Source organism: Lepus europaeus, chromosome 8, assembly GCF_033115175.1.
Source record: "Lepus europaeus isolate LE1 chromosome 8, mLepTim1.pri, whole genome shotgun sequence".
NCBI classification, from domain to species: Eukaryota; Metazoa; Chordata; class Mammalia; order Lagomorpha; family Leporidae; genus Lepus; species Lepus europaeus.
In genome coordinates, this window is record NC_084834.1 from 130187569 (window position 1) to 130212989 (window position 25421).

At 43.5% G+C, this 25421-nt stretch overlaps 1 protein-coding gene across 5 annotated transcripts in view; it reads left to right on the plus strand.

The window, feature by feature from the left end:
- The window catches only part of ERICH1 (glutamate rich 1), a 97715-nt gene extending 73794 nt beyond the window's left edge, over positions 1 to 23921 (plus strand). For 3 of the 5 annotated variants that reach the window (XM_062198856.1, XM_062198857.1, XM_062198858.1), the window contains exons 5-6: positions 2034 to 2228; positions 3879 to 4293. In XM_062198856.1, coding sequence (XP_062054840.1) covers positions 2034 to 2228; positions 3879 to 3952 — 269 coding nt within the window. In that variant the 3' untranslated portion in view covers positions 3953 to 4293. Of the gene's footprint in view, positions 1 to 2033; positions 2229 to 3878; positions 4294 to 4484; positions 5685 to 23838 lie in introns of those variants that run through there. The other 2 variants (XR_009866586.1, XM_062198859.1) reach the window with 2 other exon arrangements.
- The last annotated feature ends 1500 nt before the right edge of the window (positions 23922 to 25421 follow it).

Sequence of the window (25421 nt, forward strand, 5' to 3'; positions counted from 1 at the left end):
CTGGCAGTTGCTTACATTTGTGTTATATTTTATTGATAACTGGCCTGAGGATTACAAAGAAGCAATTGCTAAAAACCAAGAAGAAAAGCACTCCAGCAATTTTCTTATTTTTATATATATATTTATTTTTTGACAGGCAGAGTTAGACAGTGAGAGAAAGACAGACAGGAAGGTCTTCCTTCCATTGGTTCACCCCCAAAATGGCACCCTGCGCTGATCCAAAGCCAGGAGCCAGGTGCTTCCTCCTGATCTCCCATGCGGGTGCAGGGCCGAAGGACTTGGGCCATCCTCCACTGCACTCCCGGGCCACAGCAGAGAGCTGGACTGGAAGAGGAGCAACCGGGACAGAATCCGGCGCCCCAACTGGGACTAGAACCTGGGGTGCCGGCACCACAGGCAGAAGATTAGCCAAGTGAGCTGCGGCGCTGGCCAATTTTCTTATTTTGATGACACTACTAATAGATTAGGGAATGTGGTGGGTTTAATAGTTCCAGATTTCAACAAGACCAATTTGACCCAAGAAGATGATGCCAGGTGTCCTTGGCCCTTTTCTCTTTACCATGTTTATCAGCGATTTGTATCAACAGATTGAAAACATAATATCCAAATGACACCAATTAGAAGACATAGCTGATACACTTTGGGATAGAAGGTAGGATTCAGAAAGATCTCAGTAGATTTTTCATTCTGTATACGAATAGAATAGCTTATGGCAGACCAGCAGCCATGCCAAGAATAACTAGAAAATCAGATTAAAAGATCTGTTGAAGGAATGTAAGCTCCTGAAGAAGTGACACCTGGGGAAGTGAACCAACCTCCTATAGCCACTTTTCCTTCAGGGTATTGGCCAACTGTGGATGTGGGGCATTGGGTTAGGGTCTAGAAAAGGAATCCTAAGAGGCAGACAAATCAGCAGAGTACATGTCGGTCTCATGGAATTATGGAGACAGAAAGCAGAAGGTCTGGGGGCTGGTGAGGAAGAAAGTTGAAGAGACCCTAACACTATGCTGGCCTTCCCTCAAAACCATTACCAAAATCTGACACTCAGGGAGGAGGTAAAAACCCACGTAAAGAGCCCCTGAGTAATGCAGTGGACTTCTTGGCAGTGCTGAGGTACTGTGCAGACAAGGTTTCCCAGAGCCCAGGAGACCAGAGGTAGATGGCTTTTGGCAGACATGCAGACCTGAATGAGCCAGGTTGACTCACCCTGACCCTGTTTGCCTAGCAGGCTAAGGGCAAACTTCTCTATAGGAAAATATCACTTAAAACCTCTAAAATCCTTCTTGTGTGTGCCAAGAGACAGGACCATAGAGCCAATAACACCAAGAGAATAGAGCTGTGGAAGTAGCCACAGGAGCAGAAGACATTGATTTCATCAGACAGGAAAGTTTAAGTAGATCTGGTTAAGTGGTTCAAGAAATTGGGGATAAAATGAAGAAAAAAGATGAAAAAAAAAATGGAAACTCTAATAAGATAATCAAATGAAAATTCCAGGCCTGAGAAATATAATAACCGAAATTCAGAACTCAATGTAAACAGATTAGATTCTACATAAAACACAATAGCTAAAGCACCAGAGGAAAAGGAGCTGTGACCGTCACAAGACCAGCAGCTAAACTGATGGTTGTCCTTTAGTACAAACAGTAGGACCTGGCGCCTGTTCTTGGTTTGCTTGACTCATCCTAAACAGCCGGCAGTCTTGTTCTTGTTGTTTAAAGATGCAGGACAAGAAGATGAAGAGCTTGGCTTCGTTGTCTGGTTTATCCTAGGGCTGCTTGTGACTTGGAGTCCCATGTTATATTTGGACAGTGTGTTGCAATGTCAAACATATGAAAGTTTCCATTGTTGTTCAGAAGTAGCGTTTTTGTTGTCCTCGTGTACTTTTCAGAGGTCTCGTGTCCCAGTGCCTTTGTATGTCCCAGACATCTCATTCCAAGTAGAAATGTGTTGAAGCTTTCCTTCGGAAACGAAATCTTCTCGTCATCATTTACAAAAGTAAAGCTCTGTTTCAATGTGATGCTGACTTCGTTTAGGTCTCTGCAAAGACTCAGATTCCTCTGTGTGTGTGGAAACCACTGAGGAGCTGCTGAGGCTTCTGGAGTCTCACTGCATGCCTGCCTCGGACGTGTTCGTTCTGGACCACATGAAAACACTGTTGCTTTTGCAAGATACTGAGAGACTGAAGAGTGCTCTGGAAATATTCCCAGAACACTGCATGATGCCTCCTGGTAAGTACTGTGTGGTTTATTTGTTGTACTGCTGATATGCTGTAGTCAAAGTTTTTCCCTTGAAAAGTTACAGTCCACCAGAACAGCAATGAATCAGAAACTGTAAGGATGCCCAGAGAGCTTAGAAGAGCAGAATACCACAGAGAAAGGGGTTTCTTCTGTCTGTGCTTGCTATAAAATATTTCACAATATATGTGGAACTGCATGTGCAGTCTAATTTTCCAGACCTGTGAGCTCTCAACTCTTAGAGCCGCATTTTCATAAGTTTTAATAGAAGGGAAATAGTTCATTTCTTCCCTTTTCCTTCTCTTCTGCTGAGGTGATACAAAGTAAATTTTTTTCTGTCTTCCAAATATTTTGGTGTGCCTCATTGAACATCTACTGTTAGGAAGAGTGTTGAGATGTTATGAATCTCTTGTTTGTTTCCAGCTTTTACTGGGTAACCATTCTGTGCAGACTGTAGAGTGCAGGGGCCATGTGTGTGGTGGCATGGGCCATGGTGGGCATAGGAATCATGGAGAAAGAACCAGTAGGATTGGCCAACAGGGTGGGTGTAGAAGAGCCAAGAAGCTGGTAGGAGAAGGAAGACTGCAGGAAGGAGCAGGCTGGGGTGAAGAGCTGTCAGGAGCCCCGTGTTGCTTGCTGGACACCCACGTGGGTGCCTGGATAGAGTAATGGGGAGTGGGAGAAGGGCTTCATCAGGAAAGGGCCAAGAGCAGACCATGACTGATGACCTTGCCACGAGGGTTGCTGTGAAAGAAAATGGAAAGTGAGGTTGCAGGAGTGGGCAGGGTCTAGAGGCACGAGAGAGGAATCAGAGCAGGGCTGCTGTGGTGGGAAGCAGCCTGTGTGGAAGGAAAGAGGGAGACCCACGGCTGTGAGTCACAGGAGCAGGGGCAGTTCTGGAAAGGACACAAGATCAGGGGTCGGTCAACTCAGAGACTAGCATTTCTTTGTTGTTGTTTGGTCCTCAGGCCTACTATATTATTTAACAAATTTAAACATCCACAATAACTGTTCATCTCAAATGGCAAAAAGCCTATTAAGTTCAATTAACATGAGATTTTTATGAGATGATCGAAAGTTGTAAAGTCTAACAAGGGAGAATCTTCACTCAAGTTACCTCCTGTGAGGTAAGGAAAGGACTGACTGCCCAATAATGTCAAAGAAACATTCATCTCCTTGACAGTTTCTTTGGGCTGTTCCCACAGGGCATTGGCATTCATGAAATGTGAATGCTATATAATTCCTGTATTGTCTCATGGGAGATTCTACTTTACCTTTCTCTTCTAGTTAACCTGTGATATAACCTTCTTTGTCCTTTCAATTTGTACATGGTTTTCTTTCAGATCAGATTTTAAACCTGTAATATTGTGCTGTGATAGTAAGAAGTTAAAACCTAGCAGAACCTGGATAAAATACAAATATTAAGAACTCATCCACTATTCTGCCATATTTGTTGTGTATTGTGTAGTTAACAAGTGTAGTATGTCACTATCACATGCGATTGTGGCAAGTTTGCATTTTGTTAGATTATTTCAGGATTTACTTTGGAACCCAAAACTAATATTCACAAAATAATAATTTATTATTTCTTTTTATCTTTGTTTTATTTTACCTGTTGTTTTGTTTTTGTTTTTTGCTTTCCAGACCATGCCAGAGTAATCTCAGCTTTCTTTAATTACTGGATCACACATGTCCTTCCTGAGAAAAGCAATGAATAAAATCACTGCCTCTCTTTAAGAAGAGCTAATATTCAACAGAAAATATAAAAGACAGAAATGAAGCAGGCTGAGAATTAAATCTTATTTTTACAAAGGTTAATTCTCAGTGTTTTCTTTGCTACCCAAATCCAGGGAACTTCAAAGACAATTTTGCCATGTTACTGATTCCTGTGTTTGTAAATAATGAATGAAACTTGAAATCTCACCTGAAACTTAAAATGAGAAATAAGAGTGAAATTTATATTTTTCATTTATTTGTAATTGCATGTATCTTGAATTGATCCTGTTTAATTCCTGTAAAAATTGAAAAATGGACATTCTATTAAATTAAGCTATATGGCTTGAAGATGTTATATATTTTTATAAAGTCACCTTGCATCTTAGAATCTTTGTTTTAAGAGTACTTTATAGGTATTAAAATGTTCTAGTTTGGGCCTGCATTGTGGTGCAGTAGGTTAAGCTGCCGCATGCGATGCCAGCATCCCATATCAGAGCGCCAGTTCGAGCCCCTGCTGCTCTACTTCTGATTCAGGTTCCTGCTAATGCACCTGGGAAAGCAGCAGAAGATGGCCCAAGTACTTGGAACCATGCCACACATGTAGGAGACCAGGATGGAGTCCAGGCTCCTGGCTTCAGCCTGACCCAGCTGCAGCCATTTCAGCCATTTGGTGAGTGAACCAGCAAATGGAAGATCTCTTTCTCTCTCTGTCTCTCCCTTTCTCTGTCACTCTGCCTTTCACATACATAAAATAAAACTTTTTAAAAATGTTCTAGTTTAAGTAGTTTGAGTATAGTATAATTTATAGCCGCCACCCCCCCCCCCCCAGCTCTACTTTGAGAAATAACAGCAAGAGCTAGTTTTCCTGATTTATCTTTGTCATGGAAGAAGTTCCTAGGTTTTAGCATTACTGAATTGGCAAAGCATCAGTCAATTTATGTAACATTTTAGGAGAGCATTGACTCTATCCCTGAAAGTAAGAGTGGTAAAATATATATCACAGAAAGTATGATTTTAACCGTTTCTAGGTATACAATTCAGTAACACTAAGTACATTCACCATATTGTGTGATCGTTGCCACTGTCATTTCTTTTTATGCCTGAAAGAAATGTTCCTTGCTGTGGATATACGACTTTTTATTTATCCCTTTATCAGTTGGTGGACACTGAAAAGGATTGTCTCCCCATTATGAACAGTGCCACTGTGAAGACTTGTCGACAAAATTCTGTGTGGATGTTCGTTTTCCTTCCTCTGGAGGATAGAAATGCTGACTCAGTCTTTGTTCAACATTGGAGGAACTGCTAGACTTTCCCACAGTGCTGTACCATTTATACTTCCCCACATGCTCCACACCACTTGTAATTCTCCGTTTTCTTGATAGTAGCCATGCTAATCAGTGTGAGGGGGTGTCTCATGGTGGCTTTGATTTGCATTTTGCTAATGACTAGTGATATTGAGTACCTTGTTATAACTAATGGTAATTGGGTATATTTTCAAGGGCTGTTGGCCATCTGGATAGCTTTTCTGGAGAAATGTGTGAATATCTTTTCTGGAAAAATGGCATGGCACATATTTGTGAATTGTGCTGTTATTTCATTATAGAAGTTCTTTATATATTCTGCATATTAACCCCTACTAGATACATGACTTGAAATGTTTTCTCCCATTCTGAGCCTTGTCCTTTCACTCTCTGAGTGTGTCTTTTATGCACTAAAATTCTTAATTTTAGTAAATTGCAGCTTGTCTGTTTTTTCCTTTGTTGCTTGTGCTTCCAACGTCATATGTAAGAAATCATTGTTAAACACAGTGTCATAAATATTTTACCTTATATTTTCTTCTAAGAGTTTTTAGTTTAACTTTTATGTTTAGATCTTTGACCCATTTTGAGTTAATTTTTGAGCTGTTGTAAGATAAGAGTTCACCTTCATTCTTTTGCGTCTGGATATCCAGTTTTCCCAGCACCATTGCTGAAGAGAATGTCCTTTCTCCACTGAATGATCCTGGTACCCTTTTCAAGAATCAACATATATGCAAAGGCTTATTTCTGTACTTCATTCCTTTGATCTGTGCATCTGTCTTATGCTAGAACCATGGTGTTTTGATTACTGTAACTTTATAGTAAGTTTTCAAATGAAGAAATATAAACCCTTGAACTTTGTATTTCAAGACTTCTTTTGGCTATTTGGAATCCCATTGTATTTGGAATCCCATTGTATTTTATGTGAATTTTAGGCTTCATTTTCCTATCTATGCAAATAAAAAGACATTCATTAGGGTGTTTTAAAAGATTTATTTAGTTAGTTGGTTATTTGAAAAGCAGAGTGACAGAGAGAGAGGAAAACAATAAGACATCTTCCATCCACTGGTCCATTCCCCAAATGGCTGCAACAGCTAACGCTGGGCCAAGATGATGCCAAGAGCCAGGCATTCCATCTGGGTGTCCCACATAGGTGGCAAGGGCCTAAGTACTAAAGCCATCTTCTGCTGCCTTCCCAGGCACATTAGCAGAGAAGTGGATTAGAAGCAGAACAGCCTGGACTTGAACCAGCAGTCTGATATGAGATGCCAACATTGCAAGAGATGGTTTAACTCACTACCCCACAAGGCCAGCCCCTGTGGATTTTGATAGGGATTTCATTGACTCTATCTTTAGATTCCTTTTGGTAGTATTGATTTTTTTAATTTATTTATTCTTAAGGTGAACAAATTTCATATATTTCATAGATACAGATTTAGTAGCACTTCCCATCCATGAGCATAGGATGTATTTCATCTATTTAGATTTTCTTTACTTTCCATCAGCAATGTTTTCTAGTTTTTAGTGTACAAGTCTTACACTTCCTTGGTTAAATGTATTTCTAAATATTGTTTTCTTTTCGATTCTATTGTAAACAGAATTATTTTCTTAATGTTCTTTTTCAGATAATTCATTGCCAGTGATTTTTACTTTGTTGATTCAACTTTGCTGGGTTCATATATTAGATCTAAAAGGTTTTTTGTTTGTTTTTTAGAATCTCTAGATTTTTCTATGTATGAGATCCTTTCATCTGTCAAATAGATAATTTCACCTCTTTTATAATTTGGATGCCTTTAATTTCTTTTATTTACTTATTATTAAATATACATATATTATTATATGTATACATATAATTATGTATATTATTATAATATATATTATAGTATAGTATATTAATATATTATTATACATATAATACATATAATTATTATGGCTAGGACTCTCACCATTGTGTTGAATGGGGTGGCAAGAATGGGCCTTCTGGCCTGTCTGACGATAAAGGAAAGACTTTTATTCTTTTTTTTATTTTTATTTTTTTTTTGACAGATAGAGTTAGACAGTGAGAGAGAGACAGACAGAAAGGTCTTCCTTCCATTGGTTCACCCCCCAAATGGCTGCTATGGCTGCCATTCAGATCGCACGGCGCTGATTCGAAGCCAGGAGCCAGGTGCTTCTTCCTGGTCTCCCAAGCAGGTGCAGGCACTCAAGCACTTGGGCCATCTTCCACTGCCTATCCAAGCCACAGCAGAGAGCTGGACTGGAAGAGGAGCAACCAGGACTAGAACCCAGCGCCCATATGGGATGCTGCCACCACAGGTGGAGGATTAACCTAGTGAGCCACGGCACTGGACCCAAGACTTTTATTCTTTCAACATTGAGTATGACATCATCAGTGTTTTTCATATTGGTTGTGACTACACTTTGTATCTGTACCAGACTGTCCGTCTCCCTTCTCCTCACCTTTGTCAGGCTCAACTTTGGTGGCACCATATGGCAGCAACAGCCACCAAGGCCATAGGCTCTACTGCCCGTTCCAGTTCATTCCCATGTGGCTCACATCTAGAAAGTCTACACTGAAGCCTCGTGTGAATTCTCAAGCCTATTTGCAATTGCCTGACCTGGTCAGCCAAGGAGATGGGGAGTCTTGCAATGTCTAGAAATTTTCAGTAGACAAGGCCCAAAGCATTCACCACTCTCTACTGGTTCCGTCCCAGCCTCTGCATAAACCCCCAAAATGCACCCTAACAGAACCAGCCAGGCTCACTGGAGAGGACTACCCAGCAGCCTTCTGGCCCTCCTATGGGTGCAGCATCAGCCAGCAGGTCCCACCCCAGCTCATACCCTCTTTATGCAGTCTGCATGTTTGCTCTTTTTTTGAAAGATTATTTCTTATTTGAAGGAGTTACAGAGAAAGTGAGGGGTAGGAGGAGAAATAGAGAAAAAGACAGAGGCAGAGAGAGATTTTCCATCTACTGGTTCACTCGCCAGATGGCCACAACAGCCAGGGTTGAGCCAGGTCAAAGCCAGGAGCCAGGAGCCTCATCTGGGTTCCCAAATGGGTAGTAGGGCCTAAACACTTCCACTGCTTTTCCAAACAATTAGCAGAGAACTGGATAGGAAACAGCAGCCAGGATACAAACTGACACCCCTGTGGGATAGGTGCCAGCACTGCAGCCAGTGGCTTTACCCACTATACACAACACCTGACCCCTGCCTATGGTTTTTTTTTTTTTTTTTTGAGTTTTCTTGTTGTTGTTCTTATTGTTTTTAAGATTGATGATGTGCAAATTTGGCTGTTACGAATCAGCACTTTGACAAATACACGAGGAAACACTACCTGGTATACACCAAGGGCACTTCCACAGGAGCACTAAATACTATTACTGAACTAGAGGGCCTGATCAGAATTCCTCCGTGGCACTCAAAGCTCACCAAGGACTTGAAGAGAAACTGTCCTCCTACCTCAGAATTAAGTTGGGGATGGATATCCACCTCTCCTCAGGAGTGAGTTGAAGACAGGTGTTCACCTACCTAAGAAGAGGATTGGGGACACTGTCTTAAGATCATTGTAGCTGCTCCATGCCCAGTCTAAATCGGAAGCCAAATCCCAGACCTGGTAATTAATAAATTTATGTTGTTCATCTGTGCACAGACTGCATCCTGCTGACAAAACTTAAGACCCAATGCTGTGTTTGGCTGAGGAATAACAGTGCTTTGCTAGTTACCCAGTCTGCCTTCCTGCCGAGGGCCAAAGCTCCAGACCCAACATGGAAGAAGAGGAAAGGACATGGCCACCTCCACCACTGTCCTCCAGGTTCCTAGGAGACACCCCTTCCACTATATGGGACTTTCTGGAAGCAAACTGAAACACAGGGCATTGTGTCTGGGTCTGGAAGTTGGAAAGGCATGCCATTGATAACTTTGGCCAAATTCAGGCTGGACATCAGGCTGGGTCCCTGAGAATGAACAGTGGTGGCAGATGGATCATCATGGGGTCCTTGTCTTCACAGAATAAGAACAAGATTTAAGCCACTACCCACATGAGGTGTTCTGAGAAAAGGCCACACCACATGGGATCTGCAGTTGTCCATTGTTTTACACTCTTGACAGAAGAGACGTTGTCATCATCTACTGTGGAGTGTCCTCCCCCATTCCTCCTCACTCAGAAGTCAGCCTAAAGTGTTGGTGATTCCAGAATCCTCATCACAGGATGTAGGATCCACACAGCCCATGACCCCTCAGCAGCACTGAAGTCTGTGTCCTTCTTCCTTCAAGAGCCTCCTGTGGTCTTGTGGAACCTGGGCTCTCAGATACACCAAGGTGGAATCCTCACATTTAAAGGTCCTCTGCATTAGTAATGTGCTTTTCTCTCTTTTTTTTAAACTTTTATTTAATGAATATAAATTTCCAAAGTACAGCTTATGGATTATAATGGCTTCCCCCCCATAACTTCCCTCCCACCCTCAACCCTCCCCTTTCCCGCTCCCTCTCCCCTTCCATTCACATCAAGATTCATTTTCAATTATCTTTATATACAGAAGATCAGTTTAGTATATATTAAGTAAAGATTTCAACAGTTTGCCCCCACATAGCAACACAAAGTGAAAAATACTGTTGGAGTACTAGTTATAGCATTAAATCACAATGTACAGCACATTAAAGACAGAGATCCTACAATCAATTTTTTAAAAATTGATTAATTTTCTATGCAATTTCCAATTTAACACCAAATTTTTTTTTCATTTTCAATTATCTTTATATACAGAAGATCAATTCAGTATATACTAAGTAAAGATTTCATCAGTTTGCACCCACATAGAAACACAAAGTATAAAAATACTGTTTCAGTACTAGTTATAGCATTACTTCACATTGGACAACACATTAAGGACAGATCCCACATGAGACATAAGTACACAGTGACTCCTGTTGTTGATTTAACAATTTGACACTCTTGTTTATGGCGTCAGTAATCTCCCTAGGCTCTAGTCATGAGTTGCCAAGGCTATGGAAGCCTTTAGAGTTCACCGACTTTGATCTTATTCCGATAGGGTCATAGTCAAAGTGGAAGTTCTCTCCTCCCTTCAGAGAAAGGTACCTCCTTCTTTGATGGCCCCATTCTTTCCGCTGGGATCTCACTCGCAGAGATCTTTCATTTAGGTCTTCTTCTTTTTTTTTCTTTTCCATGGTGTCTTGGCTTTCCATGCCTAAAATACTCTCATGGGCTCTTGAGCCAGATCCGAATGCCTTAAGGGCTGATTCTGAGGCCAGAGTGCTACTTAGGACATCTGCCATTCTATGAGTCTGTTGTGTATCCCGCTTCACATGTTGGATCATTCTTTCCCTTTTTTATTCTATCAGTTAGTATTAGCAGACACTAGTCTTGTTTGTGTGATCCCTTTGACTCTTAGACCTATCAATATGATCAATTGTGAGCTGAAATTGATCACTTGGACTAGTGAGGTGGCAAATGGACACTATAAGAAACAGAGACTTGATCAGCTCTGGTCCTGACTGTTGATGTACAATGTAATACTTTATCCATTTTAGTATTTTGTTGTTGTTGTTCTAGTACTAGTGGTTGAACTCTGTAATTAACACACAATTATTCTTAGGTGTTTAAATTTTAACTGAAAAGTGATCTCTGATAAATATAAGAGTGGGAAAAAGAGAGGGAGGAGATGTACAATTTGGGACATGCTCAATTGGACTTGCCCCAAATGGTGGAGTTAGAAACGTGCCAGGGGATTCCAATACAACCCATCAAGGTGGCATGTACCAATGCCATCTCACTAGTAATGTGCTTTTCTAATATGAAATTAGATATTGACACACATAATTTCCCATTCTAAATACTATTTTCTCTTTTATTGATGACCCAATTACACATTTTCCATGCCCAGCAAGTTAATACACTGTTAATAGAGTGGAGATCTTCTAACGTGGGATTGAATTTGCTGAATCCCTATGGACTGTTGTTCCTCCTGTTATCCTCTTTGGTTTTACTTTGTAACACCTTTGTTGTTGTTGTTGTTTTTGACAGGCAGAGTGGATAGTGAGAGACAGAGACAGAGAAAACGGTCTTCCTTTTTGCCATTGGTTCACCCTCCAATGGTCACTGCAGCCGGCGCACCACGCTGATCCAAAGCCAGGAGCCAGGTGCTTCCTCCTGGTCTCCCATGCGGGTGCAGGGCCCAAGGACTTGGGCCATTCTCCACTGCACTCCTGGGCCACAGCAGAGAGCTGGAATGGAAGAGGGGCAACCGGGACAGAATCTGGTGCCCCGACCGGGACTAGAACCCCATGTGCTGGCACTGCAGGCGGAGGATTAGCCTATTGAGCCGCGGCGCTGGCCTGTAACACCTTTTATATCTGTTTTCCTGACATTGGAAGCACAGTATAGAGACAGCGTTCGTGTGCTGTTCTAATTCCAAGGAAAGAAAATGCAACTTCTAGAAAACAAAAGCAAATAAATTTTGTCTCTAACATGTTGGCAGAAAGATAATATTCTGTTTATCCCACTATGATTGAATTGGATGATAGACAAATTTACCTTCTACAATAGTACAAAAAAAATTTCATTCAGTCCAGGGTTATCTTTTGTAAACCTTATCAGTTAAGACAAAGAGAAGCAGTTTCTCAAGAAATGTGAAGAATTTTTATTAGATTGCCAACATAAGACAGTTGAGCCTAAAAGAAAAAAGGTATTTACTAAGCCATCAGCATGGGGCTGATTGCTGTGCCTGAGTGCTGGCCTGTCATCAGAGAAGAGCTCTACCAAGACTTGTACACGTAGCACCCTCTTGGTTGATGCTGGATTTCCCTCGCTGTCCAGCTCTGCATGTGTCCAGAGCATTCTCGGAGCATGCATCATCTTGTTCCATTCCACGGCACATATTCTTCAGAGGACCCATTGAATGGATTCCACTCTCTCCAAAATAAGAAATATGGCCGTACCCTCTTGACTACACATAGCTGTCATATACAGCTTTGAAGAGGCTGCAGATTCCTGAAACTCATTCCACAGTATATAATTTTCTTTTGCTTCATAAGAAGCTACATCAGACTCAGTGGCTTAAAAGAGCACCATTGGGCCGGCGCCGTGGCTTCAACAGGCTAATCCTTCGCCTGCGGCACCGGCACACCGGGTTCTAGTCCCGGTCGGGGCGCCAGATTCTGTCCCGGTTGCCCCTCTTCCAGGCCAGCTCTCTGCTGTGGCCCGGGAAGGCAGTGGAGGATGGTCCAAGTGCTTGGGCCCTGTACCCCATGGGAGACCAGGAGAAGCACCTGGCTCCTGCCTTGGGATCAGCGCGGTGCGCGGGCCGCAGTGCACCGGCCACGGCGGCCATTGGAGGGTGAACCAACGGCAAAGGAAGACCTTTCTCTCTGTCTCTCTCTCTCACTGTCCACTCTGCCTGTCAAAAAAAAAAAAAACAAACAAACAAACAAACAAACAAAAAAAAACACCATTGACTACCTCAGAGTCGGGGCCAAGGTCCAACGTGGCCAGATTCTGTCCTCTGCTCAAGTGTTACAGGGATATGGGAAGACTTGTCTTTGTGGTCGGAAGACGGATTCCTTTCTGACCTTTGGCTGCAACCACTTCCAGTTCCAGCAGCTGACTTCAAGACCAGCAGAGGAATTCCTCTGTCTTATTACCTTCTAAGAGGCGCCCCTGATACAGTGAGGCCCACTCAGACAGTCTCCCTTTTGCCTAAAACCAAGTAATTACACCCGCTGGAATTCACAGGTACATTTGGACACACCCAGGGAGCCCCTCACTGGGGCAGGTGTGAGGGCAGGGGCTCTCTAGGCCTCACTAGGCTCCTGCCCACCAAGCTCAGGAGAGCTTCTCAAAGACCTTCTGTTTACAAGCTCCACTTGTGGTCTGCCACAGTCCTCGCTCCTGGTGAGTAATTTCCTTATTCATAGTAGATCAGGAGGTGAAAAGTGGTCACCCCTGTTGTGGGAGGGATCTTGTCAGAATGCATTGCAGGGGAAGCTAGACAGAGTGAGGAAGGCTGGCTGACAAAGCTGAGGTTTGTGGCCACATCCTCAGGGGACCCTGGAGGCAGACACTCAAGTTGGTCCCAGTCCACGTTGCCTGGTCAAGGCCTCCAAGGACTGCAGGTGCTCAAGCAGCCCCCAGTTATCCATCAAAACAGAATGATAGGAACATGTCCCCAGAAAATGGGGAGGTGGCCAGAGTACCTCAGTGTGCCAACTGTTGGTGGATGCAAGTGAAGCCTGGGACAAGGAGGCATTTGCCTGGCAGGCAGGATGCCCAGAATCCAGAGATAAAGGTAGCGTAATGACTTCATACTGTAAATTTTTTTCAAGGTATTTCTAGCAAAAGGATTAATGTTTGGAGACTATTTTAATAAGATCTTTGTCTCTGTCTGTCTCTCAAGTAAATAAATTTAAAATTTTAAAGACAATTAATTTCATGGAAAATTATATTTAATTAATTAAAAGGAAAATGAAATTGAGATGTATAAAAAGTACTTCTAAAAGGATTGAAAGTATTTAGGGTTCAAGGTGGGCATTTGGTGTAGTGGTTGAGATGCCTGTATCTGATACCGAGTGCTGGGTTTGAATCTCAGCTCCATTTGCAATTACAGCTTCCTGCTAAAGCATAACCTGGGAGGCAGGAGATGATTCCTCATGTACTTGGGCCCTTGCCACTCATTTGTTAGAACTGGACTGAGTTCCTGGTTCTTGGCTTCAGCCTGCCCCAGCCCTAGCTGTTGCAGACATTTAAGGAGTAAACCAGGGAATGGAAGGTCTTTGTCTCAGTCACTACCTTTCTGTGTCTCTGCCTTAGTAAAATAAATAAAGTTTTTTTAAAGTTCAGGGTCAAAAGGATTAGGAATGCTGATCCAGCTTGCCCTAAATAAGGGAAGAAATTGCCAGAGATCAAGTCATTTGATCTGAAAAAAAAAAAAAAAAAAAGAAGTCTTTGGAACTAGCCATCGAAAACTCACTTGGGGATTAAAAACGTCATCTCTACTTCCTGCTTGGTTCGGAGTATTTCTATGTTTTGATGCACATAATGTTTATGGCAATACCATGAAGTGGGAATCAGCACTGTTCTACAAACCAAAAAATGAAAGATTGCAGAATTCAAGTTCTGGCCCAACCACAGCTCATGGACAGCACAGCTGTGATTAAGCCAAGCCTTCCCCCACCTCTCGCTTTACCACAGAAGACATCACACAGACTTGAGATCCAGATGTTCCTTGTACTCCAAGGCCTTTGCCAGTAGCCTCAAAGAAGAAAATGACAAATGGAAACCATGTGGATTCAAGGAAAGCTACTGCCAGCTAACAACTGGAGGCCCTGAGGTGTGTCGACCAGAAGCCTCAGACAGGTCTCTGCCTCAGAGGAGGAGCACACAGGCCTAAGCTTCTTTAAGGACTGAGCAGGGCCAGGGCCATCGGTCTGGCATCCAGCCAGCTCAGTGAGCTCCCCAGTGCAGGATGGTGAGCTGGGTCTGGAGATGCCTTGTCTGGAGGGATGACAACAGTGACCTCATGTACCTGCCAGCTGCTCACCTGTGGCCTGTGCTCGTTCCTCCCCAGTTCCAGAAAGCTTTGAGATCGTAGAGCCTGCTGGCAGCGACTCTGACCTGAGCTGCACTGTCTTGACTCTTGGAGGTGAAATCTTGGAGGAAGTGACTAATGTCTATTACCTGGGACCTAGCACTGTGCTGTGAGCACCAATTTCAGCTCCTTGCCACAACTTTGGAGCTGATGGGTCAGTTGTTGCTTTTTTTTTTTTTTTTTTTTTTTTTTGACAGAGATAGTGAGAGAGACAGAGAGAAAGGTCTTCTTTTTTGCCGTGGGTTCACTCTCCAGTGGCCGCTGCGGCCGGCACATCTTGCTGATCCGAAGCCAGGATCCAGGTGCTTCTTCTGATCTCCTATGCGGGTGCAGGGCCCAAGGACTTGGGCCATCCTCCACTGCCTTCCCGGGCCATACCAGAGAGCTGGCCTGGAAGAGGGGCAACCGGGATAGAATCCAGCACCCCAACCGGGACTAGAACCCTGTGTGCTGGCACTGCAAGGCAGAGGATTAGCCTGTTAAGCCACGGCGCCGGCCCAGTTGCTACTCTTAAGAGGCAAGCATTTGGGGCCAGGCCTAGCACTGATGGACACTCCCAGCAGGCTTGGCAGATTAGGAGCTGTGCACAGCAATGTGTCAGACCTGCGCAGAGCCAGATCGAGAACTGTCGTGTCTGGGTCCTCTTTCCTTCTGGTGCAGGTCACCAGTTTACAGCTGCCCTGGACTTAGCAGTCAATCCCATCCAACTTCTGCATTCCAGTAACCTGGCCAGATTTAGCCCGTACATAGCATTGCTACCTGTATTGCGTGTAAAGAAAAGACTCTTTAAGCCAACAGACAGAACTCTAGATGTTTAGGGAAGTGTGTAGGTTTCTAGCTTCTCTTTACAAGCTGAAGACTTGGCATAGTCCTATCTGCTTCAGCTGGCAAGTGGTGGTTCCCTTCTTATGGCCCCGGGCATAGACCAAGTGTCTTCCTTACCTCCCACTGGGCCCACAGGTTTTCAGATCGTGTTATCTGACCTGTTTCTCACAAGAGAAGTTGCTGAGCAGTCACACAGTGCTCTTTCCAGATGGAAAGTGAAATGATGAGTGAGCCAAGATGGAGTAGGTGAGAGGTTATCAGAAGTCAGGTAGAAACGACCTTCACAGAGGAATCAAGGAGGCATACGGCTTCCTATCAGACAACATCAGTTGCTCTCTGATAGAGAGGTGGGGTCAGGACACGTGGAAATACAGGAGTGCCTCTGTCTACTCCAGTGAGGACTCCTTCCATCAGCAGCTGTGCTGTTGACATACACGGTAACGCTATTGCAGAAAATGATCTCTGAGTCTCTACTCAGATGTCATCACCGGGCCTTGCTGGTGATGCTCCTAGATGTCCCTTGTGTCTTTGGAAATGCTAGAACACTCCAATGTCGAGTACGACAGTGACAAAGGCACAGCAGTCACAGAGCACAAACAGCAGATACACGGGCCTGCAGAGCCACAGCACAGCTCCTCTGCTGTCCTCACAAGCTCGGCCAGAGTCTACCACCAACCTGGTGATGCTCTCATTTCAAGTTAGGTGCTTGTCAGTTTCTAGCTGGTGCTTGTAATGGAGAGTGACAAGGAGAAGGGGGACTTGTATTTATTGAGCACCTGCTGAATGCATGTGGCAGACATGCAGTGAGTTCCTTGTATACAGTATCTTGTGAAAACTCATTAAGGTTGTAGCAGCTATCCCCACTTTAAGATACACAAACGCTTGCTTGACCTTAGTGAAGGTCACAATCACCCACAAGTAATAAAACATTAGCACCCACAGCTAACATCACTCACGGGCTTACCATTCTCAGAGGGATACATATCAAACCTAGCCTCACCCACTTTAGGTATACATTCAGATCCACAGGGTCAGTGTCACCTCCCTGCCAATGAGACTCTGAAGCCTGGACCACAGCGTGTTCTCAGCACATGCCAGCTGGATACACCCTGTGTGCAACCCAGGTGCTGGCTTGGAACACAAGCACAGTCATTAATAGCCTTGAGTACAGAAAGCATCACCTCGGTCTTTCCATGGGAACACTGAGACCCCAACATCTCTACTCAGTATTTCTAGGGTGCCACTGCAAGCAGGTCAGACAGACGCATGCTACACAGCAGTTTATGGGAGCAAAGAAACAAAGTCCACATGACTGTAGTTTTGTTAAGTGCAACGTGGAATTTTAGGATAGTATGAGAGTAAGGAGGCTTCGTGTGTACTGGCACCATCCTCATATCCCACGGTGCCCCTGTATGTGTCCCCATGTAGTTGATTTCTCATTTGTGATTCAGGAGATGTTGGCCCAGGCAGGGCCACGTTGGGTGCTGTACTACAAGGGTGGAAAGATTGGTCTCCTCGGGGAGCTGACAGTCATGGCCATGCATAGGGGAGCCTTGGCCAAATCTCCAGGTGCAGTGAAGGCATGAAAGGGGCTTGCTGGCAGGGGGAAGGAGTGGACAGCAGGATACCTGTCAGCTGTACTCAGTGGCTCAGCAGCCCCAGAGGGCAAGGCTATGGAGGCCCCTAGCACTGCAGGCAGAGCCCAGATAAAACCATGCACACTGAACAGAGGGAACCAAGAAGATCAGTGGTCATGGCCACAGCCATGGTGCAAGGCCAATGGGTCAGAGCCAACCGTGAGAACACCAAGGGGAGGCTTGAGTCTAACCCACTTGTCATCACACACGGCAGACAGTGGCCAAAGACCAGTGATCCACTCCCTGATGACCACACTGCCTCCAGCCCTGCGCCCCCATGAAGGCTCCAAGTATCTTGTTTATAGATTTTAAGACATTATTTTCATACCATTAAAAATTAAAGTAACACATAAAACACAAATAATGAAGTGGGAATATTACCTCTGTAATCCCACCACTTAGAAACAGACCACCCACATTTACTACACATCAGACAGATGGCTGGGAGGAATTTTATGGTATAAGACGAGAGCCAAAAGGCATTACAGCTCATTTCACTGATTCTAGCAAGTTAGTTGTGAGGCCATCTGAGCCAGCAATCCAATTTCTTGGAATTTATCTTGAATGTATTCTCCAAAAATTACAACACACACACACATACATACCATATTGCACACATGTTGCCAGTGATAATAGTTAGATTACACACTTTGAGTCTGGGGACAATGCATCTGTCTCCATTACTTTTGCATTTTCATATTCCACACACAAACAACTTTTAAAAAGCTACAACTGGTTGGATTTTGCTCTTGAATAAAACTATTCATATTTATTTTTAAAAGCTAGTGACATGCTCCCCTCTTCCTATCCTATAAGAAATTTGCAAATAAAGTTTATTTGCTTAGTTTCTCATTTAAAAAATTTTAGGTTAACATATAAGGAGCTTCTTACGTATTTGCAAATGAATTAATACATGCTTAAAATTTTTCTGTTTTAAGTTCCAAAATAATAAACATGGTTAGATACATATGACATAAATACAGCTCCTGCCTTCCTCAGAGAGTCTTCCAGGTCTAAGGGGATCCTGAGACCAAAGTTTGAGAACTGGTGCTATGTACCCTTCTGTGCTAAAATTAACCAAGACGCCTAGGAGAAATGCTAATTCCAGGCATGAAGCAGGGAAGGTACAACATGAGTCAGAATATCTCATTATTCCAGGGAGCAGGCAAATGCTGAAAATTAAAAAGGACTTATCAAAATGACAGGCCAGCTTAGAGATTCTCCCACTGCCAAATCTGGAGTAATTTAAGCCTCACCATGAACAATGATGTTAATGGATGATAACACGTACATAGAAGAAAGAGAATCATTAACTCCTGGTACATAAAATGTAACACTGAAAGGATGGGGCATGTGGGCAGAGGAAAAGGCTCTTTCTTACAGAAAACCGGGAGCTGATAAATTAGATGAAATAACAGAAAGGTGCATTTGCTACTGACTCAAGCAAGGAGCACCCCTGGATACTAAAACCACTGAGTAAAATATTTTGGAGAAGGAAAAAGCCACATAGTCCCAATATTACCCCCTGCAGGTGACTGGCTAATTGCCCATGAGGAACAATGCTCTCAGACTTCGCTGGCTCTGCCACAAGAAGGGGAGATGGTTCCACGCTGGAGACGTCTGACTGTGGGCGCCCAGCCCAGGGCAGATGTGAAGTCGTCGTGGTGCTGAGCAAGTGAGAATGTGAGTGCAGATCCCCTGCTGCCCCTGTGTTGTCCTCTGTGGCACTTCTGGGCACTCACGGGAGGGTGTCCCTGTTTCCTAAGACACGCTGATTTAGGGGTGAAGCTTGAGGAAATCATTTGTTTCCAGATGTCCCAAGACAAATTGCGTTCTCACAGGAGAAGCAGCAGGTGCAGTCACAAATCTGACCCAGAATAGCCCAATCATGTCAACACTGTAGGAGCAAACATGTCAAACTAAACACTGGTGAGGTAAATGGTTTGCTTCGGGAATGCCAAGTGGTAATCACCCTCATTTAACTTACTGACCACAGGGCTCTCATTGTTAAAACAAGCCAGGTTGAACAATGTCTTCCATTAAGTACACAAAGGTTTGAGCATAGTTTATGTGCAGATGGGAGTGAAGGAACCACAAGGTGTCACTCCTGTTCTCATCCCACCCTGACAGGCCCAAAGAAGCCCCAGGGTCCAAACTGAGCAGGGACATTCGGCTAAAATGAGGTATCTGATGGCAGGTGGGCAGCAGTGGCACAGTTGCCCCTTTGGGCTGTGGCCCCTGGAGACCCTCAGGAGCAGATGTTTCCCTCCATTTCTCAAGCAGAAAAGGAGACAGGTGTTGCTGCTCCAAGTGGAGGTAGCATTTCCCCTAAATTGTTCATGCAACTCTTTACACGTGTAGATTCTCCACGTCTCACCTGAGCTGGTAAATCCCACCTGGGAGGGTTGGAGTCGAGTGCAGGGAGAAGCTCAGCCAGCCAGCCAGGGCCCTGTCCCCTGCCCAGAGGGAGCCAGGGGCCGAGGCAGGCCCACACAGTCTGGAGAGATTGAGCAATGTAGGGTGTGGCAGAGCACCTAGGCCATGGAGACCTATTTTTAAACGTTCTCACAACCACACTCATACATGCCAGGTATGATTCAGGAGCCTGAAGCAAAACGCCTTAGGCCCAGCCCCTCAGCCAGGAGTGATGCGGTGTGATGCAGTACCCTGGCCATAGAGAGCTCCTCCCTGCTGCTGGGCATCTCACCTGTTGGCAGCACAGTCTCTGGAATATTCTGGTCATCACGGCAGCATGCTCCTCCAACACCAGCTTTATCAGAGGCCTGTCAGTCAGCCCAGGGGAATGGGCAGTGCCTCCCAGCGCTTGAGGTGCATCTGGGAAAAGCTGCAGTGTGAAAGCTGTTGGTACATTTCTAGCCAGGAGCTCACATGCAACTGAGTGAGCTTTCCACTGACCTCACAAGAACAGCCAGGTGTGCTCCCTGGAGACAGCGACGCACACCTGAGCCGTTTGTCTTTCTCTGCTTCCGCCTGACAAGCAGCCTTCATCTTCCCGTAAGTCAGATCAGAGCGTCTTCTTGCCCACATGCCCCATCTGCGGTGAATTAGTTGGGAACTCCCCTGTGTGAAGAGACGACCTTTGTTTTCTATAAAACTTATTTTTTTAATTTTATTTTTTCATGTTAAAGTGATATTAATACAAAGAAATTCAATGTAGTTTACAGCTACAATTCTAAGAATACAATGATGTTCCCTTCCTCCCTCCCTCACTCTTTCTCCTTCCCTTGCTTCCTTAGTTTTTGAGATAACATTAAATTTATGTTATATTCAAAGCCTTACTGCTCCACTAAGTAAAGAATTCAACAAGTAAAATGACCCTAGTTCAAAGGCTATACACACTAATTAAATGAGAAAATTGGGGCCGGTGCCATGGCAAAGTAGGTTAATCCTTTGCCTGTGGTGCCAGCATCCCACGTGGGTGCAAGTTCTAGTCCTGGCTGCTCTACTTCCAGTCCAGCTCTCTTCTATGGCCTGGGAATGCAGTTGAAGATGACCCAAGTGCTTGGGCCCCTGCACCCACATGGGAGACCAGGAGGAAGCTCCTGGCTCCTGGCTTCGTTTCGGCGCAGCTCCAGCTGTTGCAGCCATTTGGGAAGTGAGCCAACAGAAGGAAGACCTTTCTCTCTGTCTCTTCCTCTTAATATCTGTAACTCTACCTCTCAAATAAAATAAATCTTTAAAAAAGAATAAAAAAATTATCATTTCACTCCTGTATAGTCAATCATAGATCATTAAAGTGATAGTGGTATATCACTATGTTTTTTCTTTAAGATTTATTCATTTAAATAAGAACTTAACTAATAATCTCATAGCTAGATTCACATCGCCATCAGCGAAGTATACAGTAAGTAGAAAAAAAAAACCTCCCTTTCAGACCAAAGGGAAAGAAAGTTTTAAAGTGAGAATATAATTTTCCTCATGGGCATTGTCTACCTTAGAAAAACTACTACAGAACATGCCTGTGACTATAGACTTGTAGTTCAGGCCACCGAAGATTAAAGATGGGACACGGGCACTCCCTTGACTTGCATCCTCTGGTCTGCTTTAACACAAACCAGGAGGAAAAGAAAGCTAGGCATCAGAAGCAATGGGTGGCAGGCCTATTAATGGCTGATCTGTGCAGTGATCTGCCCTCAAGGAGACCCAACAGGCCAGTCCACTGCAGTGGCTTTCAATGTGGTAAGCCTGGGCTTCAGCAGAAGTCAGCTTGTGAAGAGCCCTGGCAGCTCTGCCAAGAGTTGGATCACTGGAAATGGACCTGCCCTGGAATCGAAGGATGCCCAGGTCAGAGCCACAGATCTTATTGGCTCCAAGCTGAAAAGCCCTTCACTCAGCCCAACTTCCAAAGTGACCACTGCAGCTGAGGGTATGGTCAAGTAGGGTCAGCCACATTGCAGGCAGAACTGTAAATTTCTTGTTAGAGATGCCCCCTGCCTTTACCTGGCCAGCTCTCCTCCCAGGCCAGCCAAGTAATGAAAGTCAACAGAGTGCCTTCCCCTAGGAGGTTCACACCTCCCTTAGGATATACCCCATGTGAAGAGATAGATAGGTCTGGGCCTCTTAACTTACAAGGCCTAAAACCCAACAGATTATTATCAAGCCCCTTCTATCAGGTTCTATTTGCCTCTCAATCAGAAAAATTACTTGTAGCTTAGACAGCACCTTTCTTAGCTCCTCTAATAATGACTCTGTCCTTTGTTCTAGACCCTGTCTAGTGCACTTGGGACTCATTTCCTTTGTAATCATAACCTCTACTCTACCACCAATGGCTCTACTCCCAACCTGTGTGTACTGATGGTCCTCTTCCCCACTTAATGCTGTATAATTGTTCAGACCTGGTTAAGGCCACTCTTAGGATCATTGGTTACTATCCTCACCCTGTCTTTTATGACCTTGTCTAAATATGATCAGAGTCGGGGAACTTGGAAGGCTTCCATAGCCTTGGCAACTCATGACGAGAGCCTAGGGTGGTTACTGGCGCCATAAACTAGAGTGTCAATTTGTTGGGTCAACAACAGGAGCCACTGTGCGCTTGCTCCTGATGTGGGATCTCTGTCCTTGATGTACTGTACATTTTGATTTAATGCTATAACTAGTACTCAAACAGTATGTTTCACTTTGTGTTTCTATGTGGGTGCAAACTGTTGAAGTATTTTATACTAAATTGATCTTCTGTATATAAATAGAATTGAAAATGAATCTTGATGCAAATGGAAGGGGAGAGGGAGCGGGAGAGGGGAGGGTTGCGGGTGGGAGGGAAGTTGTGGGAGGGGGAAGCCATTGTAATCCATAAGCTGTATACTGGAAATTTATATTCATTAAATAAAAGTTAAAAAAAAAAAGATGTTCATATTGTTAAACTTAAAAACAAACAAACAAACAAAAAAAAAGATTTATTTATTTAAAAAGCAGAGTTACAATGGTGGAGGAGACAGAGATCTTCCATCTGCTGGGTCACTCCCCAAATGCTACAATGGCTAGGGCTGGGCCACGCTGAAGCCATGAGCCAGGAACTCCATCCAGGTCTCCCACATGGGTTACAGAAGCCCAAGTACTTGGATTACCTTCTGCTGCTTTCCCAGGCACGTTAGCAGAGAGCTGTATCAGAAGTGAAACAGCCAGGATGCAAACCAGTGCTTGTATGAAATGCCAGCTTCTTAGGTAGCACTTTAACCTGCTGTGCCACAACACTGGCCCCAGTATCTTTTTTTTTTTTTTTTTTTTTTTGGACAGGCAGAGTGGACAGTGAGAGAGAGAGACAGAGAGAAAGGTCCTCCTTTGCCGTTGGTTCACCCTCCAATGGCCGCCGTGGCTGGTGCACTGCGGCTGGCGCACCGCGCTGACCCGATGGCAGGAGCCAGGTGCTTCTCCTGGTCTCCCATGGGGTACAGGGCCCAAGCACTTGGGCCATCATCCACTGCCTTCCCGGGCCACAGCAGAGAGCTGGACTGGAAGAGGGGCAACCGGGACAGAATCCGGTGCCCCAACCGGGACTAGAACCTGGTGTGCCGGCGCCGCAAGGTGGAAGATTAGCCTATTGAGCCGCGGCACCAGTTATCTTTTTTGTTTTTAAAGATTTATTTATTTGTTTGAAAGTCAGAGTTACACAGAGAGAAGGAGAGGCAGAGAGAGGTCTTCCATCCACTGGTTCGCTCCCTAGTTGGCTGCAACGGCTGGAGCTGCGCCAATCCAAAGCCAGGAGCCAGGAGCTTCTTCCAGGTCTCCGATGCGGGGGCAGGGGCCCAAGTACTTGAGCCACCTTCTACTGCTTTCCTAGGCCATAGCAGAGAGCTGGATCAGAAGTGGAGCAGCTGGGATTCGAACGGGTGCCCATATGGGATGCTGGCACTGCAGGCCAACTCCCACCCCCCACCCCCACCCCAGTATTATATTTAACCATTAGTTTGACAAAAATACACAACAAAGTTTGACAAAACTATATTGCAGCAATACTGTTGCACACAAGCTTATTTCCTTTTTTGTTTGATTTTTTTTTCTTGTTTAGCTCCCACGTATAAGAGAGAACATGTAGTATCTGTCTTTCATGTCCAGCTTATTTCATTCAATGTGATGTCCTCCAGTTGCATCCATGTTGCTGCAAATGGTAGGAGTTCATTATCTTTTCATAGTTGAATAATATTATATGTATCGCATTTTAAGCATTCATCTGATGATGGACACCATGGTTGATTCCATATCTGGGCTGTTGTGAACAGTGCTGCTGTAAACATGGTGGTGCAGGTCTCTCTTTGATACAATGCATTCGTGTCTTTGGGGTTATACTTAGTGTAGGATTGCTGGGTCATATGGCAAGCATATTTCTAGGTTTTTTTTTATTTTGAGTGAATAATTTTTATTTAGTTTTTGTCAATAATAAAGAATTATAATTCACAAAACAAGAATTTGCCAATTTTAGGCCTATAATTCAATGATTTTGCCAAATGTATGTACTGTCATTCAATCAACAACAAAATGATCACACAGAACATTTCTATTTTGCCCAGAAGTTTCTCCTGCTATCTATCTGAACAAACATTCATCAATTCTATATTATTATAGCTTTGCCTTTTAAAAGAATTCCATATGAATGGGACTCTCTATTTTTTAATAGATAAATAGAAAGTATATTAACATAAGACAGGATTTAGGGAATTTTTACCATAAAGTAATGTTGAATGTTTGTAGGTATAATTTCTGGTTACCCTGAGTGTACATTACATGATGTATACATGTATCGAAATGTCAGATAGTAATCCATAAATATGTAAATATTTGGGTCTGTTAAATTATTTTAAAAATTATAAATACAAATAGGATTTGTTACAAATATATTCACTTGGTTTGCAGTATTTTCATCTGGCCCCTTTCACTTTGAATGTGATTGAAATCCATCCATATAATCCCATCTCTGTAATTTGTTATTTTTACTGATGAGGTATGTTCTATTTTTGAGACACATTGCAACACATTTACCCATGTACCAGTTAATGGACATTTGGAGTTTATTCCCAAACGTCTTTGGCTTAGTCTTTGGTTAAGAATAATGTTTCCATGGGTACATTCATGTGCAAATTTTGTACAAAAATCTATTAAAAACCTAGGAGTAGAATTTTTGATATATATGGTTAATAAATGAATACTTAACATAATAAGTAACTGCCAAAATATTTTCCATTCTAGCTAGCAATATGTAAGTGCTTCAACTGCACCAGATCATTCTCCAACACTAGGTTTTATCAGTCTTTAATTTTAGCAATTTGATTATGTATATTGTAGGCAACTTATTTTATTTTAGGTTTTAATTTTCACTAATGATGTTGAGTATTTTTCATAAATGTGCTATTTCTATTTATTCCATATTAGACTGTCTCTTTAAATCACTATTTTATTGTATTCTTATTACTGAATTATTAAAATTATTTGTGTATTATGTATTTTTGGATATAAATGCTTTAGTAGATACACAGTTTGCCCATATTGTCTCCCAGTGTGTTCTCTCATTTTCTTAACTGTGTCTTCGAAGGGCATATAATTTACATTGTTGAGAAATCTAATTTACTTATTTTGTCTTACTGGAGAAATTGTTGC